The sequence below is a fragment of the Lagopus leucura genome, unplaced genomic scaffold, assembly GCF_019238085.1.
Source record: "Lagopus leucura isolate 7727_CA_CO unplaced genomic scaffold, USGS_WTPT01 Super-Scaffold_100052, whole genome shotgun sequence".
Lineage (NCBI taxonomy): Eukaryota > Metazoa > Chordata > Aves > Galliformes > Phasianidae > Lagopus > Lagopus leucura.
The window spans coordinates 1,452,320-1,475,322 of NW_024962298.1; the positions used below are offsets into that span (position 1 = coordinate 1,452,320).

General features: G+C 52.9%; 1 protein-coding gene across 2 annotated transcripts; it reads left to right on the plus strand.

Moving 5' to 3' along the window:
* The first annotated feature begins 14,506 nt into the window (after positions 1-14,506).
* LOXL1 (lysyl oxidase like 1) lies at positions 14,507-22,683 on the plus strand. Of its 2 annotated transcripts, XM_042885777.1 has the most exons (7): positions 15,618-18,032; positions 20,244-20,352; positions 20,861-20,998; positions 21,324-21,480; positions 21,567-21,662; positions 21,774-21,889; positions 22,169-22,683. In XM_042885777.1, exons 1-7 carry the CDS (start codon positions 17,894-17,896, stop codon positions 22,173-22,175), a joined length of 762 nt encoding a protein of 253 aa, XP_042741711.1. In that variant the 5' UTR covers positions 15,618-17,893; the 3' UTR covers positions 22,176-22,683. The 2 variants fall into 2 exon arrangements, with proteins under 2 accessions (XP_042741710.1, XP_042741711.1); XM_042885776.1 differs by lacking the exons at positions 15,618-18,032; positions 22,169-22,683 and adding an exon at positions 14,507-15,554 and having other exon boundaries at positions 21,774-21,893.
* The last annotated feature ends 320 nt before the right edge of the window (positions 22,684-23,003 follow it).

Consider the following 23,003-nt stretch of genomic DNA (forward strand, 5'->3'; position numbering starts at 1 on the left):
TGTCCCAGCAGGTGATGTCTATGACTACCAATGGTATTTGTCTCACCCTGACCTCTTCGTATCATCCAACATGCGTTTTCATACCAGTACTGATTGAGCATGGAAAGCTGCATCTGTATAAACAGGGTGGAGGAGAGGTAAAGACAGTAAGATTGGCCTCAAGGGATGCAGCAGTGTGATTCTGTTTCCCAAAGTTCGTGTTCACTTGCCTTGCCTAAGGGATAAGGGAAAAGAGGAGAGAACGCAACAGGAGAAGGAAGATGGAGCGTGCAGTGAGCAGAGCAGGTTTCCTTGCCTCTAGGTTTGTTTTCCCTTGCCAGGGGTACAAAACAACCAGAAGGTTGGAAAGCATCCTGGACAAGGTCTCCACAGAAGCAAGCCAAATGCATTTAGAGTGGATAAACACCAGGTGAGGAACTACATGAAAATTGGAGATACTTGTCCTGTTTGTGGCCAGGCCGTGCTTCCTAAGGCAACGCCTGGCTTGCTTTTCTCCATCAGGAGCTTCTGTTTTGGAGCTCTTTTCCTAAGAAACAGAGCATAACTCCCCCTAAATTTCTCAGCTAAACCATCCTGTCCACCTTCCTAATGCATCATCTGCCCTGGCTGGAGGTGCAAGGCTGGGGCAGAGGCAGCACCCTCCCTGTTCCCAGCAAGGATTGATGCAGCGTAGGGCTGGGCATGGAATCCTGATTACTTATTCACTTTGATGGTCCTGTGAGCTTCACTTTTCACCCAGGCTTGACATTTTTATGGCAGAGCGAGTTATTAATCGTTATTTTGAGCAGTGTTTGCAGTAATGCTATTTCTGCTAGAGCAGCGCAGGTGGGACACGTGCACGCAGATGGGAGCTGCCAGGGAGCTCAGCTGGCAGCATTTGGGGGAGAAAACTGTTATTTCCCTCTTCTCTCCAACGCTTCCCACAGTGCCAAATGGTTAAGGGTTATGGGAGGGAAACCTGGGTAGAATGGGAAATTTGGAGAGGAGGCAAAGAAGGAGGGGAAGAAGAGCAAAGACCTTCATTGGGGCCATTCTGGAAGCTCTTGCTGGCATCTTTTATATTTCTGAAGAGGCTGTTTTACCAATCTATTTATTTTTACTCGTTTGCACTAGAAAACTCTGAGTGCCTGCTCTGCCTTCCCCAACCCGTTATCATGCATCTGCTAAATGGATCTGGGCAGCCAACAGCAAGGGGAGGACATGAAACTTTAATAGTGCTGCATCTCTAAAAGCCAGATTTGAGCTTCTCTCCTCTGTTTGAACTTCTGCATGTAGAATGCTGCTGATGGAGAACATTACCTGTTTGAAGAGCTGCTCCCCATGCCAAGGAGCTGCAGCAGAGACCACCTTGGTGTGGCGGGATGGAGATGTGATAGCGTTATTCCTGATGGGGTTTGGTTATAAGGCACAAGTCCACCCCTGTTCAGCTTGGCAGTAAGCCTTCCTTTCTTCTTCAGAACGAGAGAATAGCATCAGTCCAACAGTAAATAAAAGTTACGATGCCCAATATAAACATTCATTGGCATCCTACGCCCACATGTCTGCATGTTGCCTGGTTACAAGTATAAAGGCTAGTGGCTTATTTATCCAGGAAATCTGTCCTGAGTATAACCTCATGTCTGCATTTCAGCCGGCGCAATCTGCCCGGAGCAAGCACTATAGGCGATCTCAGTGTGAAGTGCCTCCTTGGCCCCTGCAATTTTCCACCTCACCCCAAATAAACCTTGTTTTAAAAGACTGGAGACTCCAAAGGGGGGATTTGGGGCCGGTCTGACAGTGTTGGTGGATAATCTGTCAATGATTTCATTGCAGCGGTGCCTGGTGTTCTGCTCATAAACCAAGCTGGGGGCAATTGTTTGTTCCCAGCCTCTGGCTGCTTTTCTGGTGCAGAGCATCTTCCCCAGCCCATGGTGCCAGCTGGGCTGCCCGCCAGCAGTGCTGCAAGGTGAGGCAATGTGTTTGGAAAGCCACTTGTATCTCTGACTCCTCTTTTCCTCTCTATCCTTCTGGGTTTTGATATGTGCCTGCCATGTCTGACCACATTTTGCCTTTTCCATCTGCAACACTGCCCTCATTCTCAGTCTTGCTTTGCAGGCTGGGCACAACCCAGCATTGGTCCCACTTCCCTGCGGATATCTCCAGGTTAGGATGCCTCAGCCTTGTCCACAGAGCCAAAGAAAACCTTCCTCGATAGGCAGAGAACTTTCTTTTCAGGCTGGATGCTAAGAAAAACTTCTTTTCCAAATGAGCTTTTGGACTTCCCAAGGAAATACTGGAGTCACCATCCCTGGAGGTGTTCAAGAACCATGGAGCTGTGGCACTGAGGGACGTGGTTAGTGGGCATTACTTGTGGTAGGTGGATGGTTGGACTAGATGATCTCAGAGGCCTTCTCCAACCTTTATGATTCTATGGTTCTTCACAACAAACACTAAGCTGATCTTAAACATAGAGGTATTTCCCACTCGAGCCCAAGCCTGGGTTCTGTAAGAGATGCTGGTGTGCAGCCGTAAGTAATTGATGGCACCACGTATATCTTGGGATCTGAAGGGTGTTGAAAGAATTGATCCAAGGCATTTCCAGGCAGGTGAGGACCTGTGAACTTAGTGGAGTTAACAACATTAATTTGCTTTGTACCACATGGGCATAGGCTGTCAATATTACCTTGACGTCGTTCGAAGAGCCAATTGGCACAGTTGTTCATTAGGAAATGGCCCTATAAAAGCACTCTCAGAAAAATTTATGGAACACATAAAAGGAAGTAAGATCATGAACAAGTGGAGATGCATCAAAAACGACGTCCTTCACGTCCTCACAAAAACTCGTGTGTCACCAAAGCACCATCTGTAAATCTCGGGGGCAATTTGTGGCAGCTGTTCCATTTGGCCACACTGGGGCCTTGTGTGCAATCAATACCCAAGGATGTTCCTTTAATAGGTTGTGGGAGCACCTATTTCTACTGCTGATGGCTTTCCCCACTTGGCTGCAGAGGGCTTGGCAGCAATGTCCATTTATACATTGCTCTAGAGGATTAGAAATGGGTTTCAACACCACCTCTGCAGAGCTATAGCTCACCCATAAAGGCAGCACGGTGACTGGGAGAGGTGTATGGCTTCATCCCTTACATGGGGATGGAGATGCCCAGTGCTGGTGCAAAGCTGTGTTGGCACCAGATTCCAAATCCTGCTGGCTCCTCACACCACACATCTGCCAGCTCCGAGGTGTGAAACGGGGCACTTGGACCATCTCCTGGATGGTGATGGATGACACAGACATTAGCATTCATTGCTTTGGATGTCTCCATCAGCTCCTCTCAGCCATTCAAGTCTCGCAATCCTATCTCTCATCTCAAGGTTTTCTCATGCTTAATACCCATATTTAGCCTCTTGTTTCATGGCCTTCTCTGGTTTTGTCCTGCTGTCAAGTTAAACACAAGCTCCACAACCACAAGTATTTATCAGAAGAAGGCTTTTTTTTTTTCTGAAAACCCGAAAGTTGGAAATCTTAAGCCAGAAAAAGCACTGGATCAGTCATATCTGATGTGTCATCGCCTGGCTGGAGATGCTGCATTTATTTACACACGCATTAGGGAGAGGAAACAGCCACGACCTGATTGTCCATTCATCTCAGCTCTGCGCTTCTCCTGTTTCGATGAGCTCTGTGAGCATCCACGGCTAAATCTTTGATTTCAAGGAGGCGAGGTCATGCTTTGCTTCTCAGTGCGCCAGGAGTAAAACATTGCCCGGGGCATGCGGACGTGAATGCAATCACCTGCATTTCTTTGTGGATGCGGTCTGGGAGGAAGGCTTTTATTTCATTTGCTTTATTTTCCCAGCTTGAATGAAGATGCGCTGGAGGGAGAAGTTTTCTCTGGGAAGCAAACACTGAAACCATGCCTGCCCCCAGCCCTTTTTACCCCAGATTTCATTTTCCACCCACTCTTTGCCTTTTGGGATCTTTGCAACGAGGGTTAAAACGCTCCAGGCTGCCAGGGTGCTTTGCAGATTGCTTCAGCTTTCTCCATCCTCAGCTTGGCTGCTCCTCCAGCCCCCAGTAGATGCAACCCTACTACACCTACATCCTTATCGCAGTGTGAGGTGCTCTTCCATGCTGAGTGAAGCACTGCGGTCCATGGTGAGGACACAGCTCCTCAACCAGAGCCATCCACCATGGATAACCATAACCCTGGATGAGCCTTCTTGGCATTGCAACTGCAGGCCTGGAGCACTGGAGTATCCAACCTCAAGCCCTTGTGAGATTGGTATCCATGTGTCGCCTTGCTGTGCTCTCCCCAGACAGACCCCTCCCTGGGGGCTAAACTGATCTTGAGCACCAAAGCAAGGAGATGAGGAGGAGTGAGGATGTGCTGTTTCACCACGCTGGGGAACATTAATGGATAATGGAAATATGTTTCTGTGGTGGCTGCTTTGCGGGTTTGCTCCCTTCAGCACTTTCCCATTAGTAAGGCCTGGTGAATGTTCTCAGGCATATCAACTCTAAATAGATAGCTTGTCAGCTGGGAACTGAGCCCTTCATAGATCTCTTTGATGGAACAGTTTTTAAGAACAAAACTGGGGACAAAGAGGGAGTGCTTGCAGCCCTCCATCCATAAAAGATGAATGGGTCTCTGGAAGATGCTGTCAGAGAAGTTAAACAGCTATTTGGCCAAGGGTGGGTTTGCTGCCCAAAGGGTTCCTCCATCCCAGCATCCTTTCCTTCCTCACAGTGCACTCCTGCCTTCAGTTTCATTTAAGACTGCCCTGGTTAGCTTTGTTCAAGACCTCCTCACCACCTTTTTCCCCACTCATTTCTATGGGTCCAACCTTGACCCACTCAAGAAAGAGACAAGAAATTCCTTGGAAATCCATCATTAATTTATTACGTATGTGTTTTTCTCTGACTTTTTCATGGTTTCTGGGAACCTGAAGACAGGAGAGCATGACAACCGAACAGAACTCATCACAGAGAGCAGTTCAGAGCGGCTTGTGATTCAAGACTTGCCATTTTAAGAAGTCAAATCACTGCCTGGAAGACTGTTCTGGGTAAGTGTGAGATGGTTAAAAGTGGAAATAATCAAATTTTCACTTGTAGAGGTTTCAGCCAGACACGGGGCACTGTTTGTGCATTTCTTGTGCACGTCTGGTGGCTCCAAACTGCTGCATTGAGACATCAGATCTCCCTAGGTGACAATTTAGAGGGGTGTCAAAGGAGACCGGAGGGGTGGAACAGCTTTGTGTGAGGAAAGTTAAATAACCTGGTGCTTATCAGCATAGGAGAGGGATGACAGATGGGAGCTGTGGCAGAGGTCTATAAAAACCTGAGCAGCAGGGAAGGGCAAGCGAGGAGTGATTATTCTTCCTTACAATGTGAGAAACAGGAGACATGGAGTGAAAGAAGTTTTAAAACAAAGACAGGACTTGTTTGCACCACACATAATTCAGCTCTCAAGTCAGAGGTGAGGATCCAAGGTAGAATTGGACAAAAGTGGGTGGTGAGAAGGAGACAAAAACTTAAATATCATTAGAATGTTTTGAGCTCAGCCCTTTTCCCTGAGCACACAGCTGTGCGATGGCCTCTTCTGACCCATCACCACTCGACACGTGCAAGTCCCCATCTCTCTGGCTCCACTTCTAAGAGTCCTATCTCAGCCGAGCTCATCCCTCAGGTCTGCAAGATGCTGAATTCACTTCTGGTCCTGAGCCTAAGGTGAGGGTATGGCTGGAAGGTGCTCTGGTTTCCCTCTGTTTGTCTTGGTGCTGAGATGGACATGCTGGTGGAATAAGATGGTGATCTCTGAAGATTTTCCTTCCTGTGTTAGATAACTGGGAAAGAACCTAACTTTTTTAAAAAATTTTTTTCCCCACTAATTCTCATTATTTTTTTCATTAATACATATGGGAGCAGTGAGGTTTCTGGAGGGATGGAGTTCTCCTCTATCAGCACTCTCCAAGCTTCTTGGGATCGCTCTCAGGTAGCTGGCAGGTGTGTAGCCGTGCTCCTCCTGAAGCTTTGCTCTGTCAAACAGTCCAAGGAGATAAACTGCAGGTTAAAGGGCATCCCATTAGACTCTTAATGACAGGCATTGACACGTCTGAGACCCTTCTTCAGGACAAATGTGTTCATGCTCCCCTTATGCAGCAAAGGTTGGTTGCCTGCTGGGACACTTCCCCCTCCAACTCTGAAATTATGATTGAGCCTAGGATTTATTCTTTTTAATTAAGATTGAGAGGTTGGAACTCCGGGGTGCACCAGCCTCAGGAAGAAGGACAATTACACAGCAATTACACAGCCTTGTAATCACATTATACATGGGATACAGGCTGAGATCTACCAAAGCCAGTCTAAATAGGTCATCTGCAAACCCAGGTTTGAGAAAAAATCAGCTTTCCAGCTCCACCTCAATTCGAGAGCTGGGCATCACCATCAGTGCTGTGCTTCCCAAGGAGCTGTTTTGCTGAGGGATGCTTTGTTCCAATGGCTGCAGAGATGCCAGTTTTGAGGGAATCCACTCTCCTCACCTGGCTTTCATCCCCTTAGATCCTCCTCTCTGACCCTTTCTAATTAGCAGTGCTAACCCTCTGTACTTGCTTTTTATCCTCTGCTAAAAGTAGGCTTGAGCCAGAATAAAGGTGAGGTGTTGGCTCGAGGCTGAGTTACGATACGGGATCAATAAGAGCAGTGCTGACACCCAAAAAACTTAGCTTTCCCCCATGTTTCACTGGGAGAAAACACACATTCTTGATGAAATATCATCCCTTTGCCTAGCGATGCTCTCCGCTTATTCTCATTTGGCACCTCTTGTTTGCTGCCTTTTTTCCTTATTCTTTTCTCACAGTTTACGAATTAGTCAGCTTTACCCGCTGAGGAAAAATTGATTCTATGGCAAAACACTTTAATTTTTTTTTTTCCCCACTTTTTTTTTTTTTAGGCCTCTAAAAACAGCTTTTCCTTTCAATGAAAGCAGCCGGGCGAGCTCCGAGACGAGCACAGACACCCTGTCACACTTGCAGAGAGCTGAGAAAACAGTCTGCTTCCCTCTTGCTGGGCTGGGAGTGAGGAGTGTTTCTGTCTGGCCCTAAATGCTGTGTGCATGGCTGGGCTGGTCTCTTGGCAGCGTGATCCCCTGCATGGAGCCATGGGTCTCATTTGACCTCAGGACCCAAGGGAGGGAGGATGGGGGAGAGGATGCTGGATGCTCTGCTGTTTGCTTTTGGCTTTGTTTTGAAAGGAGATTGCAAGCTGGGGTTAACAACAGTAAGGAGCCTCTGACTGAGGCAGATAATAAATCATAGAATCGTTTGAGCTGGAAGGGACCCTTAAAGGCCATCAGCACAACTCTGCTGCAATCAGCAGGGGGAACCTACAGCTCAATCAGGTGCTCAGAGGCCCCCCAGCCTGACCTTGAGTGCCTCCAGGGATGGGGCATCCACCAAAGGCAGGAAGCCTTGAAACCTCTTGCCCAAATAGTATGGCTTGGATCACCATATTCACAAGGGTCCAGCAGTGTTGGTCCCAAGGACATCTGTGGGGGCATGACTAGGATGTCCAAAATGCCATAGAGTCGTAGAATCATTGAATCACCACAGTTGGAAAAGACCTCTAAGATCATCCAGTCCAACCATCCACTAACCACCAATAGCTCCCCAGTAAACCTCAGTACATCATTTCATATGTTGTTTTCTTCAGCATTTGGCATCCTCCATGTGGCTGGAGGTGTAGGAATTCATCACCAGCTACAACCCATAGTTGTAAGGATATTTTCTCTAATCCCATTATCTGCTGCAGGACCAGGGCTATCAAGATGGGGTTGATTGAAATAACTGGGGATGGGTGGTGGTGGCAAGGTGGGATCTTTGGGCTGAATTCTCTTACCTGGTCCAACCCCAGTGTACCTCGTTGGGACCAGATGATCTCTGAGGTCTCTTCCAACCCAAGCTATTTCATGATTCTATGATCTCTGCATGCCTAATGTCCCCCCAGCTGCTCCAACCATTATCATTTTTCTACCTCTTTCCTTGTCCCCAGCTGCCATGTTTGACATGGACCTGCTACAGCATCTCCTGCAGCCACCAGCCTCACAGCAATGGACTGAGTGACCCGAAGGGAGGGAATTATGTATAGAAAGGACGAGATGGAGATGTCATTAGAGAGAAGCTGGGATTTGGGAGAGCACCTCCAGGCCCATTTTTTGGGGGGATGAAAGGAGCTTACTTCAGTGAACAGCGTTATTATATTCAGGTTCCCATTTAGGTTGCTCCAAGTTGTACAACAAAAGGAATATTAAATGATATTGCAAAATTCATGTTACAAATCAGTGTAACCTGCATAAATCATCCCGTCCTAGGCAAGAAGGTAGGGTTTGCTCTTTTCAAAGCGCCTTCCTCTGGCTGAATTGATGCTTTGGAAAAGAAAGAGGCTGTCTCCACCTGCGGAAGACCTTGAACAGAATATCATGCCTTCAGCATCTCCTCAATCTCTCGTTTCTTCCAGAACTGCATTTTCCAGAAGTTCCCTAACTCCCATTTGAGAGGAATGTAGGGTTTATTGGCATCTTGGCTCTAAGATGGCTCCGTGGTGGGACCCTAGGCAACCTGAGCCCTTTTCACTCACTTCAAAGCACTCACTTTCATTATTCAGACGGAAAATGCCCCTTCTCTCCAGGGTTTAACAGCTGGATTTGGTCTTTTATCTCCATCCCACCAGATCTGGGCCAGCTGTCCCCAATTCCCTAGCTCTGCTTAGCATGCAGCTGCAGGTCTGTGCTGGGCTGGAGCTCAATTTCTCCAAAAATCCCAACTCTCAAGGTGAATTTTGCAGCCTAAATAAGAACAGACCAACAGAACCCAAGCTGGCAACTCCCTCCCTGCCCCACCGCTCCCAAATCCTCCTTTTGCCCTTAAATAAAGCTCTGTTTCTGACCAGGATTTGCATTTTTTCATCTTTCAGAAGCAGAAGGCTCAGGCGAGCACGAGGAACTCATCCATCCTTCCCCATGCTGGCAGATGGAGCAGAAAACCTGCTGATATATTCAAGGTCCTAATAAGTTTTGAAGCGGCCAGTGGATATTAATATGGAACAGGAGCGCACCGTCCCTGCTGACCAGCTTTTATCACCCCAGACACATCTGCTGATGCAGAGCTATTTGTTTTGCAAGAGATGCTCCCTGGGCAGGGATCAGGGAGCTGGAGCTAATGCAGGCTGATGGGCTTCATTTAGGGGATGAGGAGGAGGAGTGGAAGAGGAGGGTCATGGAATTGACCAAAATTTGTCTTTCTGCAGAGGGAAAATGAGGGATGTGGGGTCCCCCATCTCCTTGACCCTAGAGGCCACGTCTATCTTCCCATTTGGATTTTGCTACCAGAAAGGAAGGGCTGTCAGAGAGCAGAGTTAAGGATGGGATCTTATAATTATACCAGCTACTGTGTGTGGCAGAGCGTGATGGTGAAGCTCGTGCTTGCTTTCCTAAATGTAATTGCCCTGGAGAGACAATGCAGACCACCCTCTCCCAGTTCCCCATTGCAGCCCATCATAAATTGGGTTTTCCAGAATCACAGAATCACAGAATGGCCCAGGTTGGAAGGGACCTCAAGCAACATGAATCTCCAACCCCTCTGGCACACGCAGGGCCACCAACCTCCCCATTTAATACTAGCCCAGGCTGCCCAGGGCCCCATCCAACCTGGCCTTGAACACCTCCAGGGATGGACGGGGCATCCACAGACTCTCTGGGCAGCTGTTCCAGCACCTCACCACTCTCATAGTAAAGAACTTTCATTTCTTTCCCTTTCGTTTCCCTTCATTCCTGAGCAAACCCAGAGTGCAAAAAATCCCTTTTCTTGTCCTAACCTGGCAAAACCCCTTCTCCCTTGCAAACAGCTGCATTTTTGACGGTACACTGGAAGCACTTGCTGGGCTCCTGATTTACGCAGACCCGACCGAGGGATTGTTCTGAAATGGATTTGTTAGTATTAATTATGCCGCGTCCCTGCTGAGATTTTTAACAAGATTATGCTTCCCGAGCGTCGCTGCTTTCCTTCTCCTCCTACTCCTTCCTTTCCATTTCAAAGCACGGTGCGTGCTGCAGGATTTGTTATTTTGTTCTCTCTGTAGATGCTGGTGAGGGGGGAGCGAGCAGGAGATTCTGGGGTCCAGCGCTTTGACTGGGGGAAGGTTGATGGGGAAAAACAACCCTGTGGCTGCAACCATGAGAAGAAAGCTCAGCCCTTCCATGGGGTAGGGCTTGGTCTCCAGCACAAATGGCTTTCCACTGCTTCCAATTTCCCTGGGAGGGTGGTTACCCACTGGGGGTGGACCATTTCCAGTTTTCTCCTGTCCTAATGGATGGAACATCCCTCCTGGAGCTGCCCCAAAGAAAGGAAAGCATCTTGTGGGATAAACGTTCAAGAGGAAACTCAGGATCTATGAGCTATCCCCTCCATCCTTTGAAAACCCATCAGTTCCCTCTTCTTCTAGCACTCTGGCTGCTTCAATGCCAGCCAATAAAACCCAAAGATATGTCATATATTTATAACAGATGGCACCGTTGCCACCATTCCCCACCACAGCCCTCAGGCTCAGGGTTCCCAAAGAGATGTTCCCACTTGGAGCTCACTGTGTCCCACATCTCCTGGAACAGCACCAGGGGACAACTTCCCGCCTTCCCCTGGTTCATCTGGTGTGCAGATATTTAGGAACTGAAATACAGATTGAGAACGAGGTGCAGCATTGTGGGGACCTGCCGTATTCCCATCTCCTCCTTCATTCTGTCCCAGTGGTTGGCCGAGAAGACAGCTCTGCTCCACCCTGAAATGGAGTCCTGTGCCCCATTCATAGAATCATAGAATGGCTTTAACTGGAAGGGACCTCAAGGATCACGAAGCTCCAACCCCCCTTCCATATGCAGGGCCACCAACCTTCATATCTAACCCCAGACCAGGCTGTCCAGGGCCCCATCCAACCTTGGCCTTGAACATTCCATCCTCCTCCACCTCCTGAGCCACAGAAGCCCGCAGATCTATAGGAAGAGGAGTTTGCTTTTAACAAAACAAAGCTGGATTTGTGCTTGCATCTGAAATTCCCCGACCCCATAAGGTTTGTTTTTTTTTTCCCTCTGCAGGATTAGTGAGGTTAGTCAATGAGCATGATCCGATTTGGGGTTGATGCTATTCTCGGCCAGGTTTAGATGCCGTGGCACGGGCGGATTCACGGCGTGAGGCGGCTTTCATGGGATAAAAGGGAGCAAACTGGTAATCAGCCTTGTAGCAGCTGGGAGCCAAACTAACCGGCTTACAGGGGCGGGCACTGCGCTCACCGTTGGTCTCCTCATGGGGTGCTACCAAGAGCTGGGTGGCTTTGGGGGGATTCCCCTGCATGGCACAGAATCAGACATTCACTTCTAGAGGTGCAGAAATGAGATCTGAGTGCCTTGATGCTGGAAGAAGAGGGTGTTTGCTCCCCTGTGCCCATGGTGTGCCATCCTTCCCCAGCATCACCGCATCCGGAGCTGCCCCTCACTTCATCCCAGCAACCAAACAAGCTGAAGGAGGTGAGATTCCCCCCTTCCTCCCCACTCCCGGAGCGCATTTCTCTTCTTCCCCAGACAGTTCCCGTCACGTTTTTCAATTGCTCTTAATGGAGATGTCCATCACGGGGCACATTAACCCAGATATGATTCCAAGCATAGAGATGCACTAATGACCATTTAACCCATGTACGTAGCCCGGCTGGCTGAAGACTATTTTTCTTTCCTTCCTTCATTTTTCCTTCTGTTTTAACCCCGGGGAAGCCTGGGCCAGCCGGTGGATAGCTGTTTATTTTGAGCAGGGCACAAAGACCTCTTTTAAGGAGTAAGTGCTGCGGTCCTACTGCTGCATTATGGAGCATAAAGCACAGTAATACTCAACCAATTACACTAATGCCGCTTATTTGCTCTTGTTACAGAGCGTAATTGCTCACCCAGAAGCTATTAAATTAGATAAGAGCAGAACAAACAAAACTATTCATTTTATTCACTATATATTTATACACCTACCACTCCGGAGCAAGCAGCCACCACGCTCAGCAGCACGGATTCCTTCTGTGAGCAAAACAGAAGTGATGTATTGCAGAAAGAAATGAAGGTTGGGGGACCCCACTGAATCCCCATCGTGACCCACAGGTGCTGTCACCACTGGCTTTTGGTCTCTCCCTTGGGTGAGCATTGGGCAGATACTGGGAGGAATGGGAAGCTCCCAGTTGCCAGCTGGGAGGAGGGTTGGAAACCACCGAATCTTGCATTAAAACTGAGGGGAAAGTCCTTTTTTAAGTGAAAGCAGTGCTTCTTTTTGCCTGAGTGAGATGCCGAGGTTGGAGGGGAGCCTGGCACAGTTCCGTAGCATTGGGAAACCCTAAAAATTTAAGCAAGCATCGATCCAAACCGTGCCGGAAACCACATCGATGGGAAAATTGTGCAGAAGTGGTGATCCTTGCAGCTGGTTTGGTTATATGGGGAGAGGTAAGGGCGGTGAGAAGGGAACTGGTGGGACACCAAGGGGGTGGCTGTCCCCACCCAAGTGTGGGCTGCTGGCACCATCTAGTGGGTGCTGGCGGCCGCGGCCGCCCCCCCCCAGTGCTGCAGTGTCACCACCTCCACTAGCGGCCCAGGGTCCTGCTTGGGGACAGGCATGTGGCCGCCCCAATGGGGATGTGGGGTGGGATCCTGTGTCCCCCAGTGAAGGAGGTGAGGATGGTGTCCCTAATGCCACCGTGTTGTCGCATGGATGATGTGACAGAGCTGCTGGCCTTGCTCGGTGTGCCTTTGTGCTTGGGAAGGGGACAACGAGCCACGTGGGACACCCAGGTATGGGGTTTTGGAGTCAAGGGGGGGTCTGAGGACAACCAAAGGGGGTAAGCTGGCTGTGGGGTTGCGTGCCCACAGCCTGGCTGTGTGCAGAGCTGGGCTGAGGAGCATCCCCATGACCCCACGTCCCCACACAGAGCCATAGGACAGGGGGAAGCAGCAGGGGGAGGCTGGGCTGAGCTTCCCGTCCTGGCGAGCCGCTGCCTATGACATCAACTCTGGTATTTCCAGTCCCTGCGGGGAGAAGGGAGGAGCGCAGAGGGAAGGACGGAGAAAGAAAGGAATGGGGGGTTGGGATGCAGCTGTGGGAGAACCCGGGGGTTGCTTCTGTCCCCATGGTGGTGCCCAGTGCTGGGGTGAGCCCTGCTTAGATGCTCGTCCCCATCAGTCCCTGTGCTGGCCCCATAGTCTGGGCAGGGGAGGAAGGGAGGAATGAAAGGAGAAAAGGAAAAAATCTCCACGTGGAAAATGCACAGCCGGGACTTAAAGCAACAGGGAAGCAGGGAGGGCTTTGGGTGCCTCTCCTTCCCCAGGGGGCGATGGGATGAGCATCTCTGGGTGTCCCCACGTTGACTCAAAGGGGGATAAGCTCCACTTTGGGGCACAGTTGAAGACTGAGAGGGCATCCTGCTCCTCACCCCAGTGTTAGACCTACAGTGCAGAGAGGGGCTTTTGGGTCCACATCCCTCTTCTGGGGCCATTTCACAGCGGTTTTATCTAACCCTGAAGTCTGCAGGATTGGACTCAAAGCATTGGGGTGGCGTGAAGACAGAGGGTGAAAATACTGCTGTGGCTTTTGATCCTGACTGGGAACAGTGGCATTTATTGAGATCTAGGGGATATATAGTGAGGGGTTATACTTCAGGGGGAGCAATAGTTTGGGGAAGGGGTATTTGGAGGGGTATTTTGGTGGGGGAATATTTGGGGGAGCATTTGGGAGAGGGCATTTGAGGGGGTTGGGGTATTTAAGAAGACGGTATTTGGGGTGATGTTTGGGGGAGGGATTTGGGGAGGGGAGACACAGAAAGGGTTTTGGGAGAGTGCATTGGGGTTTATTTAGGGGGAGGTATTTTGGGAGGGTGGATGTTTGGGAGGGGCATTTGGTGGGGGGGGACTTGGGGAGGTTTCTGGGTGGGGATACCGGGGAGGGGGGTTACTTGGGGGTTGTGTTTGGGGAAGGCGTATTTGGGGAGGGGATGTTGGGGAGGGGATCCTTGAGGGGTTCCTATCGGGGAGGGATGTTTGTCGGGGGGAGGGTGGATAGCTGGGAGGTAAGACACTTGGGGGAATATTTGGGAGAAGGAATTTGGGAAGGGAGATTGGAGGGAGGGGGGCGGAGGATGAATGGGGGGAGGGCTATCGGGGGAGGTCCCGAGGTGCGGGGAGGTTTAGGGGCGGGATGTGGGATAGGGACACTCGGACCCCCCACCCCAAATCCCTCCTCTCGCTGCCTGCGGGGCGGGGGCGGAGGAGGCGCTTAGGACCCGGCGTCGCCCCCCAGATCCCGCCGCCCCGCAGCGAGCGCGGCCGCCGAGCCGAGCCGAGCCGAGCCGAGCCGAGCCGAGCCGAGCCGAGCCGAGCCGAGCCGAGCCGAGCCGAGCCGAGCCGAGCGGCGCCGGGGATGGGCAGAGGCGGCGGGCCGGGGGCCGGGGGCCGCTAGCGGGGCGGCGATGGGGCTCCGCGGGGCTTGGGGGCTGTGGGCGGCGCTGAGCTGCGCCGTGTGCCTGCTGGCGGCCGGGCAGGAGGCGGCGGGCGGCGGCGGCGGGGGGGAGCCGTGGCGGCAGCTGATCCAGTGGGAGAACAACGGGCGGGTGTACAGCCTGCTCAACAGCGGCGCCGAGTACGTGCCGCCGGGCCCCGAGCGGCCGGGGGGAACCCGACTGGTGCTGGGACGGGGCGGGGTAAGGCGGCAAGCAGCCCCGGTGCGCAGCGCCTCGGAGACGGTGCGAGGTCACACGCGGCACCCATTCGGCTTCGGGCAGGTGCCCGATAACTGGCGGGACGGGCCGCTGGGGGACGGCGGCGGAGCCGGGGCGGTGCAGCGGGTGAGGGCGGCGGGGCGGCCGCGGCAGCCTTCGTCCTCGTCGTCGTCCTTGTCGTCGTCCTCATCGGCATCGTCCTTCGCCTACGCGGCCGCGGGGCACGCCGCCTACCCGCAGCCGCCCTTCGAGCAGCACGAGGCGGCCCCGCGGGCTTACGACGAAGCCTACACGTATTACCGGGGCGGCGGCGGCGGCGGTGTGGCTGTGGCTGCGGCGGGGGCCGGCGTGCTGTACCCCTTCCAGCCCCGCACCCGCTACGAGGACTACGGGGAGGAGCAGAGCCCCTACAGAGCGCAGGGCTTCTATCCCGAGCGGCCCCACGTTGCCCCGCAGGACGGCCTGGACCGCCGCTATTCGCACAGCCTGTACCACGATGCTGGGCTGCTCCCCGAGCACGGCACGGCGGATGCGTACGGCACCAACCAACGCGGCGCAGTCATCACCAACGATAACCTCCAACCTCCAGCTGGGTCCCAACCGGTGAGCGGGACGGCTTATGGGAATCAGTATCAGCCCTACGAGGTGCAGCCACCGTTCCGGGCGTTGGAACCCTATGGGGCGGTGCGTCCCGATGTCTTCGTGCCTGCCAGGAGCCCCGAGGTGGCACAGGCTGTCCCTGACAACCAGGCACGGCTCAGCGTGGGCAGCGTCTACAGGCCCAGCCATGGAGGACGGGGTGAGTTGTGGGGTTGTGTGGGGCGAGGTGAGGCTCGGGTTGCTCCTGGCCCTTGGATGTAGCAGCTCGAAGCAAAGTCCGGTGGGGATGTTGTCGTGGTATGGTGGATGAGGGCTGTCGGAGACCCTGTGTGATATGGGAAGGTGGTGGAGGATGGAGAGTTGCATATCCCAGTGTGGCCAGGCATAGAGTAGGTTTCTGCCTTGTCCCAGGTCCTGCTGTGCCCATGGGGTTGGTCCGTGCCATGACCCAGGTCCTACTGCATCCATGGAGGGAGTTGATGCCATGTCCCAGGCCCTGTTGTGTCCATGGAGTGGGCCAATGCTATGTCGCAGGTCCACCTGTGTCCACGGGGTTGGTCCATGCCGTGTCCCAGACCCTACTGTGTCCATGGAATGGGTTGATGCCATGTCCCAGGCCCTATTGTGTCCATGAAGTGGCTCAATGCTATGTCCCAGGTCCTGCTGTGTCCATGGGGTTGGTCTGTGCCATGACCCAGGTCTTGCTGTGTCCATGGAGTGGGTTGATGCCTTGTCCCAGGTCCTACTGTGTCCATGGGGTTGGTCTATGCTATGGCCAGGTCCTGCTGCGGATCTGTGGAGCGGATCTGTGCTGTGTCCCAGGTCCTCCTGCACCTATGGGTGGGTTTGTGCTGTTTCCCAGGTCCATTTGTGGCCATGGAGTGGGACTGTGCGGTGTCCCGGTTCCTCCTCCAGTTGTGGGTTAGATGTGTACCGAGGGATGGGGACACACTGTGCTTGTTGGGGTGGTTCTGTGCCATGTCTCAGGTCCTCCTGCAGCCATGGGGTGGCTCTGTGCCATGTTCTGGGTGATCCTACACCTCTGGGTGGGCAAAGGTCCTCCTGTGTCGGTAGGTTGGTCGTGTGCCACATCCCAGGTCCTCCTATGTTTGTAGGATGGTTTTGTGCTTGGCCCTGGGTCCTCCTGTGGTTATAGAGTAGATGCGTGCTACGGGATGGGGACACGCTGTGCTCACAGGGTGGCTGTGTGCCGTGTCCCTGCTCACCCTACATGGGGTAGAACATGTGCTGCATCAGCCCCAGCCCTCGAGGGAGACGTGCAGCAAAAGTCCCAGCAGGGACGCCGCAGCTACGCGCCCTACTGACCCCAATCCTGATGAAATCCTGTGGCTTTTGGCTGAGTCGTGCCGAGAGTGTTTCGCTCCGTGCTGAAACGTGAGGAGCGGCAGCCTGGGGGATCTGCTGCTTGCCTGTCCCATGGGTAACCCTCCTCAGCTGGAGCCTCTGACTCAGCTGACCCCATAACATCCAGCCCGGCCCTGGTTTCTGGGAAAGGCCGATCTCAGAGGGATCCTCCTTGGAGAAGCCGTGCTACGTCCCAGCCCCATTGCGTGCAAACAAGTAAACACGGCGTGAGTGGCCAGCCTGGGTCAGCGAGAGGTCTGTGCAGCCCCACAGGAGGTGTGTGGGAAAGGGTTTGGGGTGGCGACACTCGGGTCATAAAGAAAAAGAAGGAATTGGGCTCAACGGAGCCTCCAAGCGGGAAGCAGGACCTGACATAGGGACGGTGACACGTCCATGGGGCTCGGGGTCACCTGTCACCTGTGGAGCCACCGTCCCTTAATTACTCCCAACTTTTGGGAGCAGAACCAAGTGTTAATTATGCTCCTAATCTGCTCAAACACCCCTAATCCTGCCTGGCTCCGTGAGGAATGCTCGGCATTCGCTGCTGGCTGGGCCACCTGGGGGTGAGCGGAGGGATGCCATCGCCGTGCCTTTATCCAGGTGGATCCGAGCGGCTGACAGCAGCCTCTCCCCACCCCAACCAGCATCCTGGATGGACGCAGCAGGAAGCTGACATCCCTTCAATCTGACACGTTGGGTTCATTATCCCGACCCCGTACCTGGAGCAGCTTCCTCCGGCGCTGGGAAAAGCATGGCTGCGCCAGGAGGTCTGTGGAAAATTCCACCCTCTGAGGGCACGCGAGGCTCCATGGTCCCTCCAGGACCACGTTTTGTACGAGCAGTGCCAAACAAAGGGCTGATTTTATGGGTTTGACCTCATCTCCTTCTGGCCCCTCTCCGAGGCTGAAGGCAAGCGGTGTCTGTCTGTGTTCTCGTCTGCTTGCGATACTGAACACGTGAACTTCCTAAAATAAAAACAACCCGGCCCTCCTCTTCCTTTCTTCCTCCCAGTTCTCTCCTATAAGTACAGAGATAGATTTGTGTGTGCATTTGCTTTTTGCCCTTTCCTTAAGGCTGTGGCTTTTCTACCTGCGGGAAGCTTTCGGGATCACGAGCGCAGAGCGGCGTCTCCTTGGGCGAAGCTGAGTGTTGCAGAGCAGTGAGTCAGCTCCTATGAAGCCAAAGTTGGCCAAGACATCTGGCCGTCTTTTGCAGACCAGAAAAGAGGGAAAAATCCCATTTTTGATTGATTTTTTTTCTTTCTCTGGCACCGCCTCTTTGCTTTCCAGCTTTCTGCCCTTGAGGTCTGCAGGTTGGTTGGTTTTTTTGTGCTTGGATGGGAGCTCCCTGCTGAGGATGCTCAGGTTGGGATGCATGGGGTGGGGGTGCCGGGCTCCTCCTGCCTCCACATGGCTCCCATTAACTTTATTTTCCCTGGATGGCTGTGTTTATACGTGGGTCTCTTAGCAACTGCTGGGCCCAGCACGTTCCTCCCCACTTCCCACCGCTTACAATGAAACCTGTGGCCCCAAACCCTTTGCCTGGGGGCGATGCTCCCCAGCACTGCGCCGTTCTGCAGATGGACAAACTGAGGTGGGGGCAATTGGGATGGATATAGGATTCCTGCATCTTTCTGGTGTCTTTTGCCAGGTTGGATCCTCCTTTCTCCAGGTGGTGGATGTGCACCATCCCTGGAGGTGCCCAAGGCTGTGGATGGGGCCATGGGCAGCCCCAGCTGGTGGGGGGCACCCAGCCCAAGGAGCTGGGGAGAATTGCAGGTCTCTTCCAACCCAACCAGTCCACGATTCTCCCTTGCAGGGGGTGCTGGGGAAGGAGCCAGCCCCAATCCCTACATTCAGGCTCATAAAAGTGGGTTTTTTCAGCTAAGCCCTGCACACCTGCACAAACAGCACGGCGGGGAGCAGGCCTGGCTTGGTATTATTCTAATTTTCACGGTGCATGAGAAGGAAATCTTCTCTGGCAGCTCCCTGGGCAGGCGGAGAGGCAAAGGGGAGGAGAGGAAAAACAAACATTTTCTTGCTGTGGTTGTCCCTTTTTGGAGGCAGGAGCTGGGGGCTGCCAGGTCTGGGTTTGCAGGAGGTGGAAAAAAAGCATGGTCAGCAAAAAGGAAGATCTGGCCTTGGCTGCTTGGGGCGTTCAGTGCCCACAAACAGGCTGGGATGGTGACCCTACAATAACAGCGGGGCCGGCATCGCTTCTCGGGGAGGGGGGGGAAATCCTCTCTGGGAAAGGAGTCGGGTTTCTCTGCTGAGCATCCAAGAAGTTATTGTAAACAACAGCACAGAGGAAGAGCTATTCTGTAAACCCAGAACATTTCTCCCCCAGCATCTCACGATGGGACAGGCGCCGAGTGCGGGTGCTCAGCCCCGAAACGCAGCTCAGCCACCCTGTAGGGTCTCAGTGTTTTTGTTTGATTTTGCAAGGGTAAAACTCCCTTCAGTCCTCCTGCTTCCCCCCTCGCCCCACAGACCCCCTGGGCATTACATCAGCAGCGATGACCAAGCAGCGGGGCAGGAAACGAGCTCCAATCGAGTGACGTGATCCCTCGAGGGAAGCCAGGCTGGGAAACAAGAAGGCATTGTTCTTCTTGCCCATGGAAAAAAATGGAGAATAAAGGGGGGGAAATGAGAGGGGAAAAAATACAACATGCTGGATGGTCTCAGTGCTGAGGGAGGAGCTGGACTGGCTTATGGGGTAGGGATGGGGACAATGAGGGTGAGGATGGGGATGGGGTTGAGAACGATGAGGGTGGGAGATGGGATGGGGTTTAGGAGTGAAAAGGATCAGGATGGGAATGGGGATGAGGATGGTGAGGATGAGAACGGGGATGAAGATGGGAATGGGGATAGGAAGAGGAGGGAGATGGAGATGCAGATGGAGGCGGGAATGAGGGTAAGGGTGAGAATGGTGCAGATGAGGGTGGCAGTGGGGATGAGGATGGGGTTGGCAGTGAGAATGATGAGGATGAGAATGGGGATGGAGATAGAGTGGAGATGGAGATGAGAAGGATGAAGATGAGGATGGAGATGAAGATGAGAACTAGGATGGGCATGGGGATGAAGATGGAGATGGGGATGCAGGTAAGAAGGATGAGGGTGAGGATAAGGATGAAGATGAGCTAGCTAGCTCACAGAAAAGTGAGAGGCCAAGCATTGTTTGTCAGAGTGCAGGGCAGGGCTTTGCTTTGCAGAGGATTGCAATGAAAGAAACTGAGGCATGGAGCACCTGGAGAGTGCACCCCCACCCATCCTTGTACTGCATCCCCTTGATGGCCATATCCAGAGGCACTTTTGGGGTCAGCGTGCTGGTGGTCCCAGAGGAACTGTTGGGACGTGGAAGTGTTGAAAGGTGCTTTTGGGATGAAGGACTGGCTCAGCATGATGTTCTTGCTCCTGCTTCCCTCTGTAACGGTTGTAGAAATTGAAGGCACCACCACTGCTGCATCTGTCTGTCCATCTGTCTGTCTGCTTGCAAACCACCAGGCTGTGTGTCCCTCCTGCAGGTCTCCCTGATCTGGTACCTGACCCCAACTATGTGCAAGCATCCACCTATGTGCAGCGAGCTCACCTGTATTCACTGCGCTGCGCCGCCGAGGAGAAGTGCCTGGCCAGGTAGGGCATGGGGGGGCATCTCATGGAGCCAAATGTCTCAGGGATGCTGGGTGTCACTGTGCTCAGGGGACAGAGGGAGAGAGGATCCTGCTCTGGTGATCCTGCCAAGGGTAGTGATGGAAGGATGAAGGAGCTTGGCTGGAAATATGGAGAGTAAGGTGGAGGGTGAAGGATGGAAGATGAAGGAGAATGGAGGAGGAGGATGAGGGGTGGAGGATGAAAGATGAAGGGAGGGTGGGGGATGAAGGAGGAAGATGAAGGACAGAGTGGAGGATGAAGGGTGAGAGAGGAAGATGGAGGATGAAAGAGGAGGATTGAGGATGAAGGAAGAAGGATGAAAGGAAAGGATGAATGAAGGGTAGAAATGGAGAAGGATGGAAAATGGAGCATGGAGTATACAGAACGATGGAGGATAAAGAAGGAGAGGGAAGGGAAAAAGGGAAGGGAGGAGAAGGGGATGGAGAAAGGAAAAGGGAAAGGAACTGTCTGCAACTTCCACTTTCCCCAGCACTGCCTACACCCCCGAAGCCACAGACTACGACGTGCGGGTGCTGCTGCGCTTCCCGCAGCGGGTGAAGAACCAGGGCACAGCTGACTTCCTGCCCAGCCGTCCCCGGCACAGCTGGGAATGGCACAGCTGCCACCAGTGAGTTGAGGACACCCACGTGTCCCCACCGCCTGTCCCCTGTGTGTTTTCTGCTCCGTTCTGCATCTTCTCTGCTTTACTAACAGCATTTTCCCTTGGTTTTCTGGCTTGCTTCATCTCTTTGCTGCTCCAGGGTCTTTGTGGGGGTCTGCTTTGCTCTGCCTCTGCTCCAGGAGCCACCAAACCTCTCTGACTAACGTCACCACTTGGTGCTGGCACAGACGTGGGGTTGTCGCAGAGCCACTCGTAGCCCCAAAACCCACATTTGTGGAGGGGACGGCATGAATGGCAGGGGCACGGTCACCCCACTCCCTCCCACCTGCAGGCACTACCACAGCATGGATGAGTTCAGCCACTACGACCTGCTGGATGCCACCACGGGCAGGAAGGTGGCCGAGGGCCACAAGGCCAGCTTCTGCCTGGAGGACACCACCTGTGATTTCGGCAACCTGAAGCGCTACGCCTGCACGTCCCACACCCAGGTGGGATGGGGACACGTGGCTGGGGATGCAGCAGGGCTTGGAGAGATGCTGAGGGCCAGCCCCCAAACCCATTTCCCTTCCTGCAGGGCTTGAGCCCAGGGTGCTACGACACCTACAACGCCGACATTGACTGCCAGTGGATCGATATCACGGATGTGCAGCCAGGGAATTACGTCCTAAAGGTGATGGAGGGGCTTTAGGGGGTATGGATTTAGGGTCTCATTTTTGGGAGGGTCTTCTTTACCATTCATTTTCTTACATGGGCTTTTTCCCCCCTTCTTCCCCCTATTTAGGTCCAAGTGAACCCCAAATACATCGTCTTGGAGTCAGATTTCACCAACAACGTGGTGCGGTGCAACATCCACTACACTGGCCGCTACGTCGCCACGACAAACTGCAAGATCTCCCAGTAAGGAGTTGTCTGGCTGCTGATCTGAGTTTATCCTTAGGATGATAAGATGGGATGGAGGGGTTAATGCTTTTTATCACTTCAGGTTGGAGTTGGCCAGGGGTGAGGCTGGGGGCTGGTACCGTGCTTGTATCATTCCTGCTTGTTATATGACATTGTTTATGCTTTCTCATTATTTTGGGGGAAAAAAAAAGCTGCAATGCAGGTTTTGTCAAATCAATCTTTCCCAGCTTTAAAATCAAGTTTATCAGTTCCAAATTTTTATATTGCCTCTTGCAGATCTTGAGCCAAGCGGGGCTGCCCAGGCTCCTCCAGTGCCCCACCACGAGCCCAAAACCACCTCAGAACACCACCCCCGACTGCTTCACACTATCCAGAGAGAAGCGAGAGTGACTGTTTGAAATATTTTTATACTTAACTTTTCTTTAACCTGCATTGTTTTTCTGTTTTCTGATGGAAGCTGATGATAAGTTGTAGCTGGAATAATGGAAGGCTTGCTACTGAGCTGGCAGATCGCATGTTTAGCAATAGGGAGCTCGGTAGTTTAAACCTGCCTGTATTTTAGGGGGGTTCAGGCACTGCCACACACCCCACACCACCTCCCAGGAGGTGGAAGACAGCAAAAAGTTGGAGGCGCTTCCCCAGAAACTCGGGCTCCGTGCACAGCCCTCGGGACAACAGGACGCCTGGTTTATTATTGAAATCATTATTTTCACGAGCTGTTAAAAACAACAACAACAAAAATGCCGACAAACAACAACAAAACCGGAAACCATTAAATCACGTTGTTTGGGGCTTTTTCTGTTCCGTTTTACGCGGGCTCAGCACCAGGTGGCGCTGGTGAGCAGTTAAGGGAGTGGGCGTGGCCTGGGACGGCACCGCCCATTTGCTTAGGCCACGCCCACAGCGACGCGCCTCCCGCCACACCTGCGCTTTTACCCTCAGTCCTCACTCCGGTCCGTCCCGCTCAAGGTTGCGCATGCGCTTTCCACCTCCCACCCACTGCGGGGGGGCGGGTCTATTTGCAGAGCAGTGGGGCGAGGATTGGCCGAGCAGCGCGGGATTGGCAGGAAGTGCTGTGAGACGTGATTGGGCAGCGGTGAGAAGGGGGCGT

Bases quoted from the DNA above. Each gene is read 5' to 3' on its own strand.
- LOXL1 (XM_042885776.1), top strand. From the start codon at position 14,507: ATGGGGCTCCGCGGGGCTTGGGGGCTGTGGGCGGCGCTGAGCTGCGCC. The intron at 15,555-20,243 runs GTGAGTTGTGGG...TCCCTCCTGCAG, and splicing joins GCCCAGCCATGGAGGACGGG to GTCTCCCTGATCTGGTACCT. The intron at 20,353-20,860 runs GTAGGGCATGGG...CACTTTCCCCAG, and splicing joins GAGGAGAAGTGCCTGGCCAG to CACTGCCTACACCCCCGAAG.